Source organism: Populus euphratica, unplaced genomic scaffold, assembly GCF_000495115.2.
Source record: "Populus euphratica unplaced genomic scaffold, PopEup_1.0 scaffold81.1, whole genome shotgun sequence".
Classification (NCBI taxonomy): Eukaryota; Viridiplantae; Streptophyta; class Magnoliopsida; order Malpighiales; family Salicaceae; genus Populus; species Populus euphratica.
In genome coordinates, this window is record NW_011499945.1 from 663,561 (window position 1) to 682,650 (window position 19,090).

At 34.0% G+C, this 19,090-nt stretch overlaps 2 protein-coding genes across 3 annotated transcripts; one reads left to right on the forward strand and one right to left on the reverse strand.

Moving 5' to 3' along the window:
• Positions 1-678: 678 nt before the first annotated feature.
• On the reverse strand, positions 679-4,978 carry LOC105137484 (NADH dehydrogenase [ubiquinone] flavoprotein 1, mitochondrial). The gene is made up of 3 exons (XM_011043236.1): positions 4,776-4,978; positions 2,212-3,679; positions 679-956 (listed from the first exon to the last, which is right to left on the reverse strand). Exons 1-2 carry the CDS (start codon positions 4,776-4,778, stop codon positions 2,225-2,227), a joined length of 1,458 nt encoding a protein of 485 aa, XP_011041538.1. The 5' UTR covers positions 4,779-4,978; the 3' UTR covers positions 679-956; positions 2,212-2,224.
• An 8,186-nt stretch (positions 4,979-13,164) lies between these two features.
• On the forward strand, positions 13,165-18,818 carry LOC105137485 (ankyrin-3-like). 2 transcript variants are annotated; one of them, XM_011043237.1, is made up of 4 exons: positions 13,165-13,575; positions 15,392-15,667; positions 16,359-16,496; positions 17,221-18,818. In XM_011043237.1, the coding sequence occupies exons 1-4, from the start codon at positions 13,252-13,254 to the stop codon at positions 18,763-18,765; spliced, it is 2,283 nt and encodes a 760-aa protein (XP_011041539.1). In that variant the 5' UTR covers positions 13,165-13,251; the 3' UTR covers positions 18,766-18,818. The 2 variants fall into 2 exon arrangements, with proteins under 2 accessions (XP_011041539.1, XP_011041540.1); XM_011043238.1 differs by lacking the exon at positions 16,359-16,496.
• Positions 18,819-19,090: the final 272 nt, after the last annotated feature.

The following is a 19,090-nucleotide window of genomic DNA, read 5'->3' on the forward strand; positions in this document are numbered from 1 at the left end:
CGCGGTTATGGCTTACATATGGGCTCTAGCTTACTAGGTATAAGCATGGCTATAGATTATAGATTTTGTCTATGTTTGGGAAATTTTGAAGTTTTAAAAATCATGTTTTTCGAAATTTTGATTTTTTTTGTTAAAACTTCATTTTTTATATATTTTTATATTATTTTGATATATTAATATAAAAAATAATTTTTTAAAAAATATATTATTTTAATACATTTCTAATATATTATTATAACCACTGGTTTGAGTATATGGAGTCGCGTGTTGTACAATAATCTTGAGGGCCCTCCACCTCTTTCCGCTGGAATTGCTAATAACGGGAGAGTTTAAGCAACAAAAGACTTGATGAACAAGGAATTGCAGATGGGTAATACTCGAGAACATCTTCCTTGTGCATCAAATCTTTGACGTCCAGGAAATCATTTGTACCGTAAAATGTATATCCTAGCACATCACGTTTTGAGTAGTGGTAGTAGCAAGCTAACCCCCTTGTACTGTTTATTGGGTCGACGAAAGAACAAGATGGCGAAAACATATCAGAAAAGGGAATCAAGTCTTCACTACCTCCTCCTCGGCTGCAGTCACCACCATTGGCATCAGAGCTTGGAACTCCTCTGGCCATTAGCGAAACAGCCCAGAAGAGAGACAGCTAAATAAAGAAAAGAGATCGAGTGGTGATGATAATAAATAAATGAAAGTAATATAAATGAAACACAGATTATTGACAACATTTTCCAAAAGTGTCCAAAGACATGTTAAAAGTACATGAGCAAACACCGAATTATCCTTTTCCCAGAAGAATCATAATCTCTATGGGAAAGTGAATCTCAGTTGATACAGCTTTGAAAAGAAAAAAAACTAACAGGACTGCTGGTGCCTTTAGGTCACTAACCACCCACACTATTTCGGTAGTTTCTTCATTTATTTCAAGATGTTCATCAATTGAGCATTTGCTGCACAGAAGAAAGGGAACTCATTATAGCTCAGGTAAAAAACCTTGGAAATTTATAGCACTTGGAATTAGAAATAGCTAAAGAGAAACCTAGAAAACGAGTCAGTATCTAAATGCATTCTCCACCTCCCAAAATGCGTGCTTGTAATGCCTGGGTGGGTCTACTCGATGTAGTGCTGGATATTTTCACTATCAGACTACACAACCCAATTATTTAGCCTCTCGATGATTTTATCTTTCAGGTGCTAGAAAGGACAAAATTGAGAAAACAAATTAAAAAATGTATCAAGATCCTTATGTTTAAGGGCATTCGTCCTACAGAGTTGTAATCAGATATCTTGGAAAGTTGTTCATCCAAAAATTAGATACCACATATTCTAATGCTGTTGAAATTTATTGCTGCAACAAAAAATCACCTGAAACAGAACACGTGTTGATGCATATGCATATAGGTACTATTTTAGGCAAAAGTATATAGAGTATCTACTTCACTGACAAATCAACCTTGGATTACTTTAAAAAGGTCAGTAGCTCTTGATAATCCTCAAACACTATTTCTGCATTGTTCTCCTGTGTTTTCCCCTTATAATACAAAATGCATCGTCCATTTTTGTTATTGGAGGGGATAGTTACCCTTATACTTCCTTCCTTATCACCGCATTAATGGGTTGTCAAGGTTTTGTACTAGTTGGTGGGAATTGATCACAGTGAAAAACCCTCCAATCCTCTTAGTCAAAGGTTCCGATAAAGATTGAATGGTTTATTCCCCTCTTCCCCCCAGTTCAAGGAAAAAAACAGTCCTATACATAGTGCAAGAGGCTGCTAAGGAAAAAATTTCCTTCCTTCATTTCTGATTTCGGTTGTTCTTCTTCAAGAATAAAAACAGTTCTAACATCCTCCAAACAGGGAAACGAGACAGCATTGTAGTGATCACCTTCCAACATGCCTAGCATAAATCAAGCTTCTTTTCTTTCTTTCTTTCCTTCCTTCCTTCCTTCTTTTCTTTTCTTTTCTTTCCTTCTCTTTTTTGTTTTTGTTTTTGTTTTTTTTTTCTGGTGGGATATTACAGCCTAATTTGAATAAACAAGCAAAACCTTGACCATCAATCTGCCCAAATTTATGAGCTTTTATCCATGACACTCCTAACTTCGTGCAAATAATCATGACAACCCATGTACATTAATTGACCATATAGAACATCATAGTATATTGTCTTTTTAAAGTCTACTTGAGAAGAATAAGATTTAAGTAGAAACCTGTATAAAATTCTTAAGCAGCAGCCTCCAGCAATTCCCTTTCTGCACGCTCCTTAATCCTTCTCTCAAGCTCTGGCCTAAAATGCCTTATGAGACCCTGTACAGGCCAAGCTGCAGCATCACCCAAAGCACAGATGGTGTGGCCCTCAATCTGTTTGGTCACCTCCTGAAGCATATCTATCTCTTCCAACTTTGCATTCCCAACCTTCAACCTTTCCATGATCATCCAAAGCCATCCTGTTCCCTCCCTGCATGGGGTGCACTGTCCACAGCTCTCATGCTTGTAGAAGTAAGACAGCCTTGCAATTGCATCCACAACATCAGTAGATTTATCCATCACAATCACCGCTGCAGTCCCCAATCCTGATGTGACAGCTTTAAGTGCATCATAATCCATAAGCACGTCATCACATATGTGCTTGGGAAGCAGTGGGACAGAAGAACCCCCTGGTATCACAGCAAGTAAATTGTCCCATCCACCTCGTACACCTCCACAGTGCCTCTCTATTAACTCCTTCAGTGGTATGCTCATCTCCTCTTCAACTGTGCAAGGCTTGTTCACATGACCTGACACGCAGAATAATTTTGTCCCAGAGTTGTTCTTTCGGCCAAAACTTGCAAACCACTCTGGACCACGCCTTAAAATGGTGGGAGAGACAGCCACTGTTTCCACATTTGTAACAGTGGTGGGGCAGCCATACAGCCCAGCATTAGCTGGGAAAGGAGGCTTCAATCTTGGTTTCCCTTGTTTTCCTTCAAGGCTTTCCAAAAGCGCTGTCTCTTCACCACAAATATAAGCACCAGCACCGTAGTGGATATGGACATCAAAATCATAACCAGATCCACATGCATTCTTGCCCAACAGCCCAGCTTCATAAGCTTCTTTTCTGGCTCTTTCCAGATTTTTTCGTTCATTCACATATTCACCCCTAATGTAGATATATGCAGCAGAAGCTCTCATCCCTACCCCAGCAATCAAGCATCCCTCTAAGAGCTTGTGTGGATCATGCCGCATGATTTCCCTGTCTTTGCAGGTTCCAGGTTCACTTTCATCAGCATTGACGACAAGATAGGAAGGGCGACCATCAGATGTTTTTGGCATAAATGACCATTTGAGACCAGATGGGAAACCAGCACCACCGCGTCCTCGGAGGCCGGACTTCTTAACTTCATTAACAATCCAGTCAGTACCTTTGAGCACCAAGTCCTTAGTTCTATACCAGTCACCCCGTTTCATGGCACCTTTGAGGAAAGGGTCATGCAATCCATACACGTTAGTAAAAATTCGGTCCTCATCTTTGAGGCCTCCAAAATGAGTTTTCTCCGGAGGTGGGGGAGGTGGCGGAGGCTGAGGAGCACCAGCATTTGTTGGAGCTTGGGTACTGAATGACCTGAAGCCAACTCCCAACCTCTCACTTTGACGCACCAAAGCTGTTCTTTGCAAAGAAAAAATACCCCTAATGGGTGCCTATGCAAAAAAATATATATATATTAGGATATGCCATAGCATTATGAAGTTCACAGGTTCATTCAAATACCTAATTTAACATCCATGTCCAGTACATTTCTTAAGAACTCGAGATTCACAACAAAAAAAACATAGAATTTGTGCAAACTAACAAGTACAGCTGACAAACCATCATCAACGAAATATGATAAATCTAAATACGCCAGTCCAAGAATAGAGCTCAAATATACCAGTCAAACCCGGGCTGATGCCCATCCCAGAACAACAAGGAAAGGCCAGTAACATTTCATCCAAAAGAAAAGGGCCAGTAACATTTCATCCAAAATTAACAAATTCTACCACAAACACAAGAAAAATTTAACTTTCAAAAGCAGCGTAATTTTTTTTCAAGATCATGAATTCAGTAATTTCATTTTACAAAATTCTTGAAATTTAGACTAACAGAGAATTACCAAAACACTAAGCACACACTCAAAAACAGTTTATCACAGAATATCCCTAATAAGCTTTAATTAAAGCTTCTAACAAACACAGAACTTGTGCGCACTAAGTACAGATGCAAAACCATCATCAACGAAATATGATAGATTTAAACACGCCAGTCCAATAATATAACTCAAATATACCAGTCAAACCCATGCCAATGCCCATTCCAGAGCTACATCAATGCCAGTAACATTTCATCCAAAAAAAGGCCGGCAAAAACCAAAAACTACAAATTCCACCACAAACACAACCAAAACTTAACTTCCAAAGGCAGCATAAATTTCGGCCAGGATCATGAATTCAGTAATTCCGTTTTACAAAATTCTTGAAAATTTGACTAAGAAGTACAAGCAACAGAATTACCTAAGCGCTAAGCACGCACTCAAAAACAAATTATCACAGAATATCCTTAGTAAGCTTTAATTAAATCCTTTTTTTAAATAAACTGGATCTAACACAAACATGCGTTCGATAATCGTTCATACAGTCCGCTGAAACATGATTATCTACTAATTAAGAACAAAATCAGAAAAATTAAGTGAAACCCTAAGACGGTGAGAAATTAATTTAAGAAAGGATAAAAAAAAAAAGGACAGAGAGAGCTTAATACCATGGCAAGAAATGTAGCAGGTAAGCTTTGATGATTCGAGTCGATTCAGCTGCAACGAATCCAGATGAGAAATGGACTATTGAGAGAATATATATATCGAAATCCGACTGTCACTAAGTATGCAAGATGGACGGCTATGATTTTCGCTCTTAATGGGGTGCTTGTGATGACCACGGGTAACACGTCGCAGAGCACCCGACTGCTGTGACTGCAAGGTAGTGTCTGTCATGAGTCGTAAGCGTTGATTTTATAAATAAGTTAAAATAATTTTTATTTAAAAATTAAATGTTTAGTATTAGGATATTAAAATAATTTTAAAATTTTAATTAAAAAAACTATTCTTTTCAAAAATATAAGTATCAGCACCAAAAAAAGCAAACACGGCCTAGATAGTCAGTCGCCAAACTAAACGGTTCTGATTCTTGGATCGTTTGCAGTCTGCCTAGCGTTTGGGATTCGACCTGGGTCCGAGTCACTGACAGCAAAGCTCGAGTTTCGTTCGAAACATAAGCCCAGGCTCAGTTACCTTTTATCGCAAAATAGTATGGATCCAGGCCCAGATAATTAAGGCCTCGTTCTATTTAATCCTTCTCTTTAATTAATATAATCAGTCATTTTTAAACAGAAAAAATGTTTCAAATTTGGTATTGGTGAATGATGTTTAATAGAAATATTAACACATTAAAAAATTAAATTATAAATAATATTTTTTCTTATTTTCTTTGCCACCAACCGAAATTATTTCATCTTAGAGAGTTTTGGCTTTGAACGTTATCTTCAAGTATTTATAGGGTACAAGCATAAATAAATAATGTTATTGCTTTCAGCTTTAAAAAATATTTAAAAGCAATTCTTGTTATTTTGAGGACCTTTAGCCTTGTTTAATTTAAAAAATTAATAATAAATTAATAATTTGGCGTATGTAAGTGGATTGACCATTTGGGACCTATTACCTCTTATATTCACCCCTTTTTTGCTTCTATTAAATGAAAAAATAAGTTTAATTGTCTATTTTTTATATATAATATACATAAGGTATTTTCTGAGTAAATCAAATCGAAGTAATTAGATATTTAACTCGAATCTATATAACTACTTCAACACTCTATTTTTATTATATATTTTATGCATCACACTAGATAGATATTGTATTCATGAAAACTATCCGCTCCTCTTATAAAAAAAAAATTATAAAAAAAAACCACTTGTCATGGAAAGAATTTTCTATAATAATTTGTTGTTCTAGATCTCAATGAACAGATGGAGTGGGTACAACTCAGAGATGGTGGAATGTTGTGGTTTTATTCGGAGCTTCTTGACAAATGATACTTTGAATGTTTTGTCCTCGATAGAAATTTTGCTTCCGGCCTCTCCTGTGTATTTTTATGATATAATTTCCAAATACTCAGGGGCCTCCGCCGCCGCAAAATGAGAAGATTGCCGTGAGGAGGGACTTCTCGGTGTTGCATTGTACAAGACAACCTAGAATATGAGATTGAGTTCCACGCCGTTTATTGGGCCATGGTCATTGAAGCTCTAAACTCCAAATTCCGACAATGTAAGTCTTCTTTTAGGAATTTATTCAGTTCCCCCGCCCAAAAAGAGGAAAGAACAGGGGATGGATGTGCCTAGAAGAAGCACATGACATGGCTCGTGTATATTTATTTGCATAGGATGACAGATTAAAAACCAAAAAGAGAAACAAGTTTTCAGGAAGGGAAAGAAAATGCTAATTGTTGATTTAGTGCTCCCAATTTCTTATTTCTTGATTTTTTAAGTTTGAATTCCGAGAGTTGAAAAATAGATATTAATCTTGATTTGTACTGATAAGTTGACTCAACATATCAATAACTTAAATCTTGACTGGAACTCAATTTTAACTTGAATTGGTTTTGACACTAACATAATAACCTGATGAATTGACTCGTAATCTAGTGAATATAATCAAACTTAATTCACTTAAAATCATGAAAAAAATTAAAAATAAAACATCATCTTGAATAAATATAATAAATTTAGTTGATTGAATGACTTATGTGTTAACTTAATAATTTAATAACTTGAGTTATTTTTTAAATTAGACTTGTAATTGAATCTAATATTTATTTATTTTAATTGTAAAATACATATTTTTCATTGAAATATTTTTTTAAACAATAATTTAATATAAATTAATATATAAATTAATTCAAGAGTATGCATTATCATCACGGGGAGAGTTGGGGTACAAAGGGAAGAAGAAGAAGTAGTAGTCTCTTCAAACTGGTGCGAAGCGGAGGGATTGGAAGCCTAGCCTATTTTTATTTTATATGTATATAAAATAAATCCATTTTACTACTCTGAATACATTTAGCTCCATAAATTTTTTACAGGAGTATCTTTGTTCCACGGGTATAATTATAGCTAGGATCAAAGTCACGGAAGCTATAATAGCTAACATGCCAAACGAATCCCACGAAAAAACAACAAAGGGTACGGTGTCCAGCTCACCTTCCTCTAGCAATTTGTGCGACACGCCATCTGCAGTTCAATAATTCTGAGGAAAATGGCACTCATTCAGCCGGCGACGCGACTCGTCACGCACAGGAAAAAGTACATTTTGGTACTCGAAGTTAAATAAGTTTAACCTTTCTTTGAAATGACTCGCGATGTTGTTTTGATTGTATTGTTTTTTAAGTGTGTGTTTGGAGTTGTTAAGATACTGAAGTGATAATTGTATGTATAATTTTGATTTTTTTTTATTATTTATTTTGAAACGGAAAGGATGTTCATTGTTTCACACATGGTTTATTATTATTATTATTATTATTATTATTATTATTATTATTATTATTACTAAAAAAATATAGGGTGAGTTTAAATATTTACATAAACAAGAAACCTACTTGATATATTATTTGAAACATTTTATTAACAAATTTGTATTGTCGCTCAGTGGTTGACCTGTGAGATTTTGGCTTCAAATTCCTTTGGGAGCAATTAGATTATTTTTTTATGATAGATAACTTATAGGCCATGTATTTTTTAAAAAATAAAAAAGGGTGTACAGCGTTTAAAAAGAAGTTCGTGCTAGTGGGTCTCTGAGCTCACATGCCTGGGCTTTTTTTAACATGCTCGTGGCTTTTTTATAGGCCACTTGGTTTTTCTGGGCCTCTTTTGATCTTTTGGGTTTTTTTATTTCCGTAAGATTCTTTAATATGTGATTTTTATTTTAATTCCTTTAGTGTGTTCATAATTAAAAAAAAAAGTGTAAGGAAGGGAGAAAGGCTTGTCAGCTTTTATAATTTCTTAAATGTGATTTTATAACTTTTTCTAAAATAAATCAGCATTTATATGATGCAGTAATAACTAGTTCATTAGCCCACTTTATGTTATAGGTCAAAGTAAAATTCTTTTAAAAGTACAAAAGAAATTGGCGACATACCTTCCTGAAAAACAAATAGATTTTAACCGTAAATTGAATGATATATTAATTTAAAATTAAGATAAAAAATATATTAATTTAAAATAAAAAAAAAAATATTTGATCTACTTAGATTAAATTAGGTGCATTTGTAAAACTCGTGGGAATAATTAAAAAAAAACAAAATAAAAAGCTCAATCTTAAATTAACTAAATATTGAAAAATAAGATCGATAAAAAATAACATTTGATTAAAAAATATAATTAACAAAGCAAATTCACAACGCAAATCATACATGTTATTAGATTAAATAACTTTTTACTTGTAAATTATTTTTTATTTAATTGTATGATATTTGTTTTGATATGAAACAACACATTCTTTTATAGTTAAAAAACAATGATAGACACCTGTGGTCAAGATAACAAAGGTGGATTATTGACAAAAAAAAAAAAATAACTCAAACGTTGTGCATTAATATGTTAAACTCAAGTGTTAGAGCAAAAAAAAATTAAACAGCTGAAAAAATATTCAGATATTGGTGACATGTCTTTTAAAAACAAAAATAATTATTGGTCATTAATTGAATGATTTTTTAATCTAATATTAAGATAAAAAAACATTTGATCCATTTGAATTAACTTGGGTTGACTTGCAAAACTAGTGGGTATAATCCTTAAAAAAATAATTTTGAAAGCTCAATCTTGCATTAACTCAATTTTGAATGAGAAAATCGGTAAAAAAAATAGAATTTGATTTTAAAAAATAAAGCAAACTTGAATTAACCTGACATACTTGCAACGCAAGTCATGCATGTCATCGGAATCAATAATTTCTTTATCTCAATTATTATTGTTTATTTAATTGTATGACAATAAAGTGCACAATATTTTTTTTGAAACATTTTACTTATAAATTAACTAAATATTGAAGGATAAGATCGATAAAAAATAACATTTGATTAAAAAATATAATTAACAAAGCAAATTCACAACGCAAATCATACATGTTATTAGATTAAATAACTTTTTACTTGTAAATTATTTTTTATTCAATTATACGGTAATAAAGTGTATGATATTTGTTTTGGTACGAAACAACATATTTTTTTATAGTTAAAAAACAATGATAGACACCTGTGGTCAAGATAACAAAGGTGGATTATTGACAAAAAAAAAAAAATAACTCAAATGTTGTGCATTAATATGTTAAACTCAAGTGTTAGAGCAAAAAAAAATTAAACAGCCGAAAAAATATTTAGATATTGGTGGCATGTCTTTTAGAAACAAAAATAATTATTGATCATTAATTGAATGATATTTTGATCTAATATTGAGATAAAAAAACATTTGATCCATTTGAATTAACTTGGGCTGACTTGCAAAACTAGTGGGTATAATCCTTAAAAAAATAATTTTGAAAGCTCAGTCTTGCATTAACTCAATTTTGAATGAGAAAATTAGTAAAAAAATAGAATTTGATTTAAAAAAACAAAGCAAACTTGTGTCAACCTAACATACTTGCAACGCAAGTCATACATGTCATTGAAATCAATAATTTTTTATCTCAATTATTATTATTTATTTAATTGCATGACAATAAAGTGCACAATATTTTTTTTTGGTGTGAAACAATATAGTTTTTAAAAGTTAAAAAAAAATGGTGATAGGAATGTGCGGGTAAGATAACAATGATAGATTATTGATAATAAAATATTAAATTGCATTCTTTTGGGTTTGAGCTAAAAAAATGAACCATTGATAAAAAAGAAAAATGATCAAATTGTAATTTTTTTAATAAAATTGAGGGACACAAAAAGCATTGGACAAGTATTAAAAAAATAAATAATAAATAATAAATAAAGCTATGTTGTTGTAGATTAACTCGCTAAATCCATTACCTTAATAAAATATTCTATTGGGTTAAATAATTTATTATTTTTATTTTTATTTTTAAATTAGACTCGAAATAGAAAAAAAGAAGACTAGTTGCATGTCTCGATATAATAAAATAAAACAGCCTAAATGCGTGGGCCTTCTAGCTCATCTCGCATGCCTAAGCCTTCCATAATAACCTTCCTGTTTAGATCTATAATTATTTTTTGTTTTTTTAAAGATAATGAATGATGTGTCTTTTGTGATAGCCAATAGCGTGTCGTGTGCCACAACAAACAACATGTCATCTATTTTTGAGTTAGAAAAAATAAATTACTGATAACAAAATGTTAAATTGTTTAAAATTAAGGGATATAAAAAGCATTAAACAAAAAAAAAAAACAAATAATAGCCTAGATGTTGTGGGTTAACTCATTAAACCCACTTCCTGGATAAAGGACTCAATTGGGCTCAATGATTTTTTTTATATTATTCAATCACTTTCATGTATATAAAGTATAGGGGATGGATTTTTTCTTTGATTTTATTAAATCTCTTTAATGTGCATGTCTATTTATATTATCGTCTGATTAAATAAAAAAAGGATTATAATAAAAAACTTTATTTAATACAATATGAAATATGATCTGTATTGCGAGATCAAATATTTTAAACTACATCTATCTCTTGATTTTTGTAATTTAGTCTTAAGTTATCTTAAATATTGGATTGATTTAGAATTAGGTTTTATGATTTATTTTGGTTTATTTTCTATAAGATTATCTCGCTCTCATAACTAGTTTTTAGGTTAACATTGGTAGACTCTGTCATTTTATTGTGTTTTTATATATACATATATAATTTCATTACTCAATAATTGATTTATTAAAAAATAAGTTTCATAAATTGTTTTGATCAAATATCTATGAGATTATCTCAATCTCATTACATGAATTGTTGGTTTGGTAAGTTAACCCGAGTTAATTTTAATTGTTTTTTAAATTTATTTTATATGAGATTATTCTGTTCTCATGACTTGAGTTATTAATTTCACGAGTTAACTTGGGTTGACTGAACTTGTTGTTTTATGTCTTTTTCTACTGTTAACCCTTTTAATTTCATCACTTAGCATTGAGTTTATTAAAAGTCAAGTTTAATAATTTATTTTAGTTTATTTTTTATAAGGTTATCCTAATTTCATAACCTGAGTTGTGGATTTAATAGATTGATTCAAGTTATTTTTTTAATAATTTTTAATAGATTTATTTTTTAATTTTATCATTCAACATTGAGTTGATTTGAAAATTAATTTCATAATTTATTTTGATTAACTTTATATGAGGTTATTATAGTCTTATTACATGATATATAACTGTATATAAGGTTATTATAGTCTTATTACATGATATATAAATTTGACAGGTTAACCTGGGTTTATTCGAATTGATCAAATATACTATCATCTCAATATTTTTTTTTTAAATATCGTTTTAAATTTTTTAAATTAAACTATATTTTAACCAACCATTTAAATAACCTTTGGATTCACTAAGTTGGTTGGTCATATTAACTCTAACATAATTTTTTTTTTTTTGCTGAAAAAAATTAACAATGCTTGAAATGTTTGTATTTGTGTTCAAATAAATTTGATACTACCCGTAATAGTTTTGCTCTATATATTTTGGCCACTTGATTGTCATCATCCATGCAAACAAACATTCTTATGCGATCTCTCCTGTGATGCCCACAAAGTCCACTGCAAGCAAAACATGCAGGCCAAATCCGGCAGTTAGTGGAGATTTAACCTCCTAAGCTCGTCCGATGGACACTGTTTGAATAAAATACAGAAATTTTTCTATCTGCAATGGCCCGACTTATTTTTTTTTTATGTCGCTCCTGCTGTCTGTGCATGGCCCTTTGTAAGCAACTTGTTCAAGGAAGACAATTTAAACCGTACTAATTGAAAAAGAAATAAAAGTAGCACAAACTTTAAGAATGACATGAACTTTGAAATCTAAAACTCCATCACGTAATTAAGCCGTAATTAATCTCTGCTATCGATTAATAAACGCCCTTTGGAAGCATTTTATGAGCAGATCTGTAAGATATTATTTTCACCATGAATTTAAAGTTTTTAAATCCGGTCTAACTATTAATCCTATTCAAAGTCTGAATGATGAGTTTTGTTTAGTTAAATTTTAATTTTTTTGTAAATAAAAATAATATCATTTTAGTTAAAAATAAATAATTAACAAGTTAAATTGATTTTTTAACTAGATTTTGCTAGATTAACTTGTCAAGTTAACTAAATTTTTTATTTTTTTAAATTTAATTTAATTTTAATTTTGAATTAACTGTATTCTAGATTCACCTATTAAACTGAATTTTAAAATTATAAATGTAACTATCTTTGAAGTTTTAATCTTGAATTGAACCCTTTTTCTTCCTCTCAAATTGAGATACGATGGAACAGAATCCATGAAATCCACATACATCCAGCAATTTAAATATATCATTAAATATATCAATGATTGTGATTTTTAAATAATTGCATGCATGTATCGCTCAGAATCTAGCATTCCAAGGGAAGGAAGGTGGCACTATTTTGTCTTTTTAATTTTTGTTTATTGGTTTAATTTGTTGTTGTTTTTATTCCTTTGTTTTTGAACTCGAGAGAAGGGGTGTCGAGCTTGAAATTTTAAATATTTCCTACCCATTAGACCTAGTATTCCCTTGTTAATAATAATAATAATAATAATAATAATAATAATAATAATCTCTTTCATGTGATCAAAATGATCCTAAATATATTTTCTAATTCAATTACCAAATAATTTCTGCACAACATATCTTATAAAAAAATTATAAGCACACTAATCGTAGACCAAAAAAAAAAAACTAGCAATCATCCAAATGGCACAAAACAATGCTGTAAAAAGTTCTTTTTTTTAAATTATTTTCCCCTCGTTAAATGGAGAGAAGAACATGTGTGCTAGAATTAATTACCGGACCCCACTCAAGAAGGTCCCACAATCAGGTGACGACGTGGTCCTAGCGAAGCATTTAACCGCGGTTAAGCCACTCCCAAAAATAAATAAAACGCTTCCTTTCCCTCCTTGACCACCCTCTCCTCTCCTCTCCTCTCCTGCACGCAGACGAGATCGAGACGTGGAGTCTTTCACACAGAAAAGTGAGAGAAATGACAGTATTTGGGAACTCCGGCGCCGTATTTCTAGCCGGAAAACAGGTGTTTCCAGTTGATTACCAGGCAGAGGTTTCACAGAAACTCGTCGATGCTTCGCATAATAATGATTTAAAACTGGCACTTCAGTGTCTTGAAGATCCTTTTGTGGACGTCAACTTCATCGGAACTGTCAGCTTGAAGTCAAAGAAGACTGAAGTCTTGTTGCACGATGAGGCGGCACATGAAGTTCATGTTGAATACGAGGAGTTCAAGACCGACGTTACTGCTCTCTTCCTCGCCGCTCATGCCGGGAATTTAACTCTTGTCAGAAAGTTACTGGTAATAAACTCACTGACCCTCCCCTCATTTTTTCTCTTCCTGGTATTAGACCTTCGCTTCATTTTCAGACAAAACAGAGTTTGATTCGTTTTTTGTCTACGTGTTAGACAAAAACAAAAAAAAAATGTTGTTTAACATGTTTTAGAATTCAGACATTACCACTGCTCTTTCTATTTTTATTTCTGTGACGAAATAAATCATCTTGATGTATACTTTCTCGCATGTAAATGATAAAACATTTTGATTATGGAGATTTATTTATTTTTTTTAAATTTGAACTTTGATCATTGTGATTCACTGCTCTTTCTATTTTTATTTCCTTGACGAAGTAAATCATCTTGATGTATACCTTTTCGCATGTAAATGATAAAACATTTCGATTATGGAGATTAATTAATTAATTAATTTTTAAATTTGAACTTTGATCATTGTGATTCCAGCTAGCATTAGGGCAATAGCATCAACAAATTCCTTAAATTAGTAACGGTAAAAATCTAAGAAAAATTAATCCTCACAATTACTAGAGGTTTGCCATAATGAGGAATGATTCGGGGATGTGGGTGTAAAAATATGTAACTGGGATAAATCCGTAAGGATGTGTGTTAATTTATTTTAATTATTTTTTTTTCACTTCAATTCAGCATTGCGCGTGCACTGAGAAATATCTAGGAAAAAAAAACCTGGCAAATAAGCCTGCCTCCGAGAGATCACGTGACGTATGCTGCAGATTTTATGATCTTCTCAACATTCACTGCATGTAAATTATTCTCTGGTCCCTGAGTTTGAAAAAAACTATAATTAGCCCCTCATGTTTATAAACCTATAACTTAGGCCCTTGGATTTTAGTGCATGTCAATTTGCGTTTAAATATGCTTTTTGCTCGAAAATATATATATATATTAAAATTTATTTTTGATATTAATATATTAAAATAATATAAAAATATTAAAAAATTTAATTTTAAATAAATAAAATTTAAATTTTAGGCAAACGAAGTTTTGGCCGCAATAAAAAACATGATAGAGGTTTAGAGAAAACCAAGATGTTTTAGAAAGTTAAGAGTCAACAAGAGTTAAGGGACTAAGTTATAGGTTTTCAAATATAAAGGACTAAGTTATAGTTGTCTGAAAGCTATTTCAACAACTTCCTGCTTTGGATACTCGGAATCTTCAGCGTAACAAATGCCAAGTACAATCATGCTCACCAAAATCCTGCAGAGAGCTTATCTAAAATCTGGGCTCAATCAAACATAGCTTTCCCTTTATAATATTCCATCTGCTATACTGTCCTGTTAACTCAGAGGGTGAGGTCAGATCATAGATTTGATTCATTTGGGAAATCAGGGCCAGGACTTTTCCACCCCTACTACTGGTAGTTTCTGTCACGACTTTTACCATTCTATACTATTATTACACCTTGCACATAATACTTTCACGTTCCGAGAACCTTTCTGTATTCATGTTCAAAAAAAAAAGAAAAAAAGAAAGAATAATTTTGTGTGTGTGTGTGTGCGTGCGCGTGTGTGTATAGAAACACTTTCTTGCTTGCTGAATCATATTTGAAAAAAAGAAAGAATAGTTGTGTGTGTGTATAAACACTTTCTTGCTTGCTGAATCATATTTCTGACTTGTTATATTCTGGCACTGAATGGACTCTATATTAACTCAGTAATTGATGGTGCCGTTTCAATTTATCGATTTATACCGTAGCTGGATCTTGCTGTGCTTGATGACGCCACCACATTTATCTTTTTCACTGGCAGTATTGAATACCCATGCCTTTTTGCTGCTTTAAAATTTGTCGTCCTGCGTGACAGAGTCATGGAGCCAATGTAAATCAGAAACTGTTTCGAGGCTATGCCACAACAGCAGCGATAAGGGAGGGGCATTTGGATATATTAGACGTTCTAGTGAAATCTGGGGCATCTCAGGAGGCATGCGAGGAGGCTTTATTAGAGGCAAGCTACCTTGGGCAGGCCAGGCCTGCAGAGCTGCTCATAGGATCTGACTTGATACGCCCACAAGTTGCTGTTCATGCACTTGTATCTGCATGCAGTAGAGGGTTTTCCAATGTAGTCGACACACTCGTCAAGGTAACCACTCATGCCACTTCAAAAGCTTCGCATAGTAGACTTGCAGATTTCTGAAACGGTATAACTTCAGTACTTCAAAACTTTGAGTTGATCAATTTCACACTAGAAACTGATACTGATTTCAAGGGTTTGACGAGTTGAGAAACTATGGGAGGATTCTGAAGGATTTTAGATTCCTTGACAATCCTTTTAACTGATCAAAATAATGTACCTTTACCAGATTTTTACTTTGTTTCTAATGAATGTTTAATATAAGTTGCAGCATTTTAGACGTCGATTCACCTTTTCTTCCAGCAAGTATATCACTTGTCAATTGGACTCGCTTTTATCTGTGAAGAGAAATAGTAACATAACCCAACAGTGAGAGCATTTATGGCCGCTGTATTACTGTTATGAGAAAATCGCTTCAAATTTTAATCCAAGAGCAATATTTCTGATTAAAGGGTGGCAAGTATATCACTAGTCAATTTGACTCGCCTTTATCTCTGAAGAGAAATAGTGACATAACCCAACAGTGAGAGCATTTATGGTCCGCTGTATTATTGTTATGAGAAAATCGATTCAAATTTTTATCCAAGAGCAATATTTCTGATTAAAGGGTTGTTCTGACTTTGCTTTGCATAGCGGTGTTGAATTTAAGCGCATCAATTTGATATTGCGAATTTACACTGAGACTCTGAAGTTGTGACAGTGTGGAGTAGATGCCAGTGCAATCGATAGGGTTCTGCTTCGATCTTCTAAGCCACCACTTCATGCTAACGTTGACTGCAATGCACTTGCTGCCGCCATTGTTAGTAGACAGATCTCTGTTGTTAGATTGCTGCTGCAGGTAAACATTTTGGTTCCTGACTATCACAATTCACGAAGCTCATCATAAAAGATGGATCTTCTAGCGATCCTAGTCAAAATGGCATATATCAAGGATAACAACATGTTCGAAGTGTAGGACCAGTGAAGCTATGCAACCTGATATTGTTGCTTGAAGTGTGAATTGTGCCTTGTCAGAATATTTTCATAAAATGGAGTTATTAATGGAAGAATTGAACCATCAGGCGGAGCATTTACCTCCCCTAACTAGATCTAATGCATTTAATTTTGTCCATACAAGAGAAATTCTATAGGCACTGAAGAACCACGCTTTGCTTTGTGTATGTGCTTAGCAAGTCCTTAGGTTTATAGCTTTTGGAGATTAGTCTGGTTTCTTCTTGACGCGTGAGGGGGTACAAGATATTTAAAATTATTCTGTTGCTTGAATGGTGTCATTTTTTGACAATTTAATCTGGCCATACATTCTTACAACAACAAAGGTTCTGTTCCCAAATATTTGTATGGGTGGGTGCGGAGTATGGGGTCCTTGGGTATGTTTCAGCGAAATGTGCTGTATATGAATGAAATCATTATACTTTTATGGTGGTCCTCATGTTTGCCGTTTTCTGGCATGACCTTACTTTGTCGGTATATTAGAGAGTAATTTATAGATTAAACATTCTTATTTTAGCACAAGTACTGCTCATCATTCGCCATGGTTTTTAACTTTTGGAAACTGGAAACAGGTTGGAGTTGGGACGGACATGAAGGTGAGACTGGGAGCCTGGTCTTGGGACATGGATACCGGGGAAGAATTCCGAGTTGGTGCAGGACTAGCTGAAGCGTATTCAATCACCTGGTGTGCTGTGGAGTATTTTGAAGCCAGTGGTGCTATATTGCGCATGCTCCTTCAGCACCTCTCTCCTAACATCCCTCACTTTGGGAGAACTCTCATCCATCATGCCATTCTATGCAGTAATGCACGAGCAGCAGAAGTGTTACTACATTGCGGTGCAGATAAAGAACTTCCAGTGAAAACAACTTTGAAAAATGATTTACGTCCTGTGCATTTAGCTGCACGGCTTGGAACACTGAAAGTTCTTGAACAGCTGGTCTTTGCTAGCTGTGATCTCAACTCAAGAACAGATTCCGGAGAAACAGCCTTAATGATATGTGCTAGGTACAGGCAAGAAGAGTGCCTAAAAGTTCTTGTCTCAGCTGGTGCTGATCTTGGTCTGGTTAATTCAGCTGGTCTGTCTGCTAGCTCAGTAGCAAGGTCAGCTAGATGGGCTCTTGGCTTTCAGCAAGCTGTGATAGATGTGATTCGAGACGGGAAGAGTGCCAAGTCAAGCAATGCTGCAGTGTTTTCCCCTTTAAAGTGTGTGGTTCAAGCAAATGCTGTTGAGGCCCTGAAAAAACTTCTTGAGCAGTCCTATATTGATCTTGATGAACAAGATGATGATGGATTCTCTGCTGCCATGACTGCAGCAGCTAATGGTTACATCGAGGCTTTCCGGTTGCTTGTCTATGCCGGAGCTAATATAAAGCTTCAGAACAGATTTGGTGACACGGCAATCAGCCTATCAGAGTTAAACCAACATGGCGAGGCAATTGAAAAGGTGATGATAGAGTATGCACTCAAAGAGGGATATAACTATTCCGCCAGCATTCATGCTCTACATCGTGCAGCACGCAGGGGTGACTTAGATTTGGTTTGTATGTTAGCTAGAAAGGATCATGATGTCAATGCATCTGATGGCGATGGATACACTCCACTAATGCTAGCTGCAAGGGAAGGGCATGGTAAGGTGTGTGAGCTTCTAATCTCTCGTGGGGCTCAATGCGATATTGAGAACGAAAGAGGTGAAACTGCACTGTCTCTTGCAATGAAGAATGGTTATAAAAACGAGGCAGAGCATGTAATATTGGATGAGCTTTCTCGACAACTTGTTCTGGAGGGGAATCGTGTCAAGAAGCACATAAAGTGTGGAAAAGGGGCTCCTCATTACAAATTATTGAGGATGGTAGATTCTTCTGGGGCTCTGCGATGGGGAAAGTCAAGCAAGAGAAACGTAGTTTGCAAGGGTGCTGAGGTTGGTCCAAGCACAAAATTTCGCTGGAATCGCCGTAAAAAGCTTGACGTTGAGGACCCAGGAATGTTCCATGTGATAACCACAAAGAACAAGGAGGTGCACTTTGTATGTGAAGGTGGGGTTGAAATGGCCGAACTGTGGGTGAGGGGAATCAAGCTGATCACGAGAGAAGCCATTTTTGGCAAGAAAAAAGAGTGACCTTTGGATCGTAAATAAAATAAAATGCTTTGCTGCATGTTTACGAAAATAGGCTGTGCCTTGAAAAATTAATACTTCTTCTCCTAGTAATTTCTATAGTAATTCCTCTGCACCTGGCATTGTAAAGCTTTTGGTCTCCAGTTGCTCCACGAAATTTGCTGTGCCTTCGAGGGCTACCCGTACCCTGGCAGAGGGAAAACAGGTGTTTTGAGGAAGCTAGCTTCCAATGATGCACGGCTTTTCACCATGGGAATTCCACTAATAAACCAACTGGGTGTAAATATGAAACCGTTTAGCCTTACTGGGTTTGGCGATCAGTGCTGTT

Excerpts from the sequence above, each read along its gene's own strand:
- LOC105137485 (XM_011043237.1), top strand. The coding sequence starts at position 13,252 with ATGACAGTATTTGGGAACTCCGGCGCCGTATTTCTAGCCGGAAAACAG. Across the intron at positions 13,576-15,391 it reads CTCTTGTCAGAAAGTTACTG|AGTCATGGAGCCAATGTAAA; the intron begins GTAATAAACTCA and ends CCTGCGTGACAG. Across the intron at positions 16,497-17,220 it reads TTGTTAGATTGCTGCTGCAG|GTTGGAGTTGGGACGGACAT; the intron begins GTAAACATTTTG and ends AACTGGAAACAG.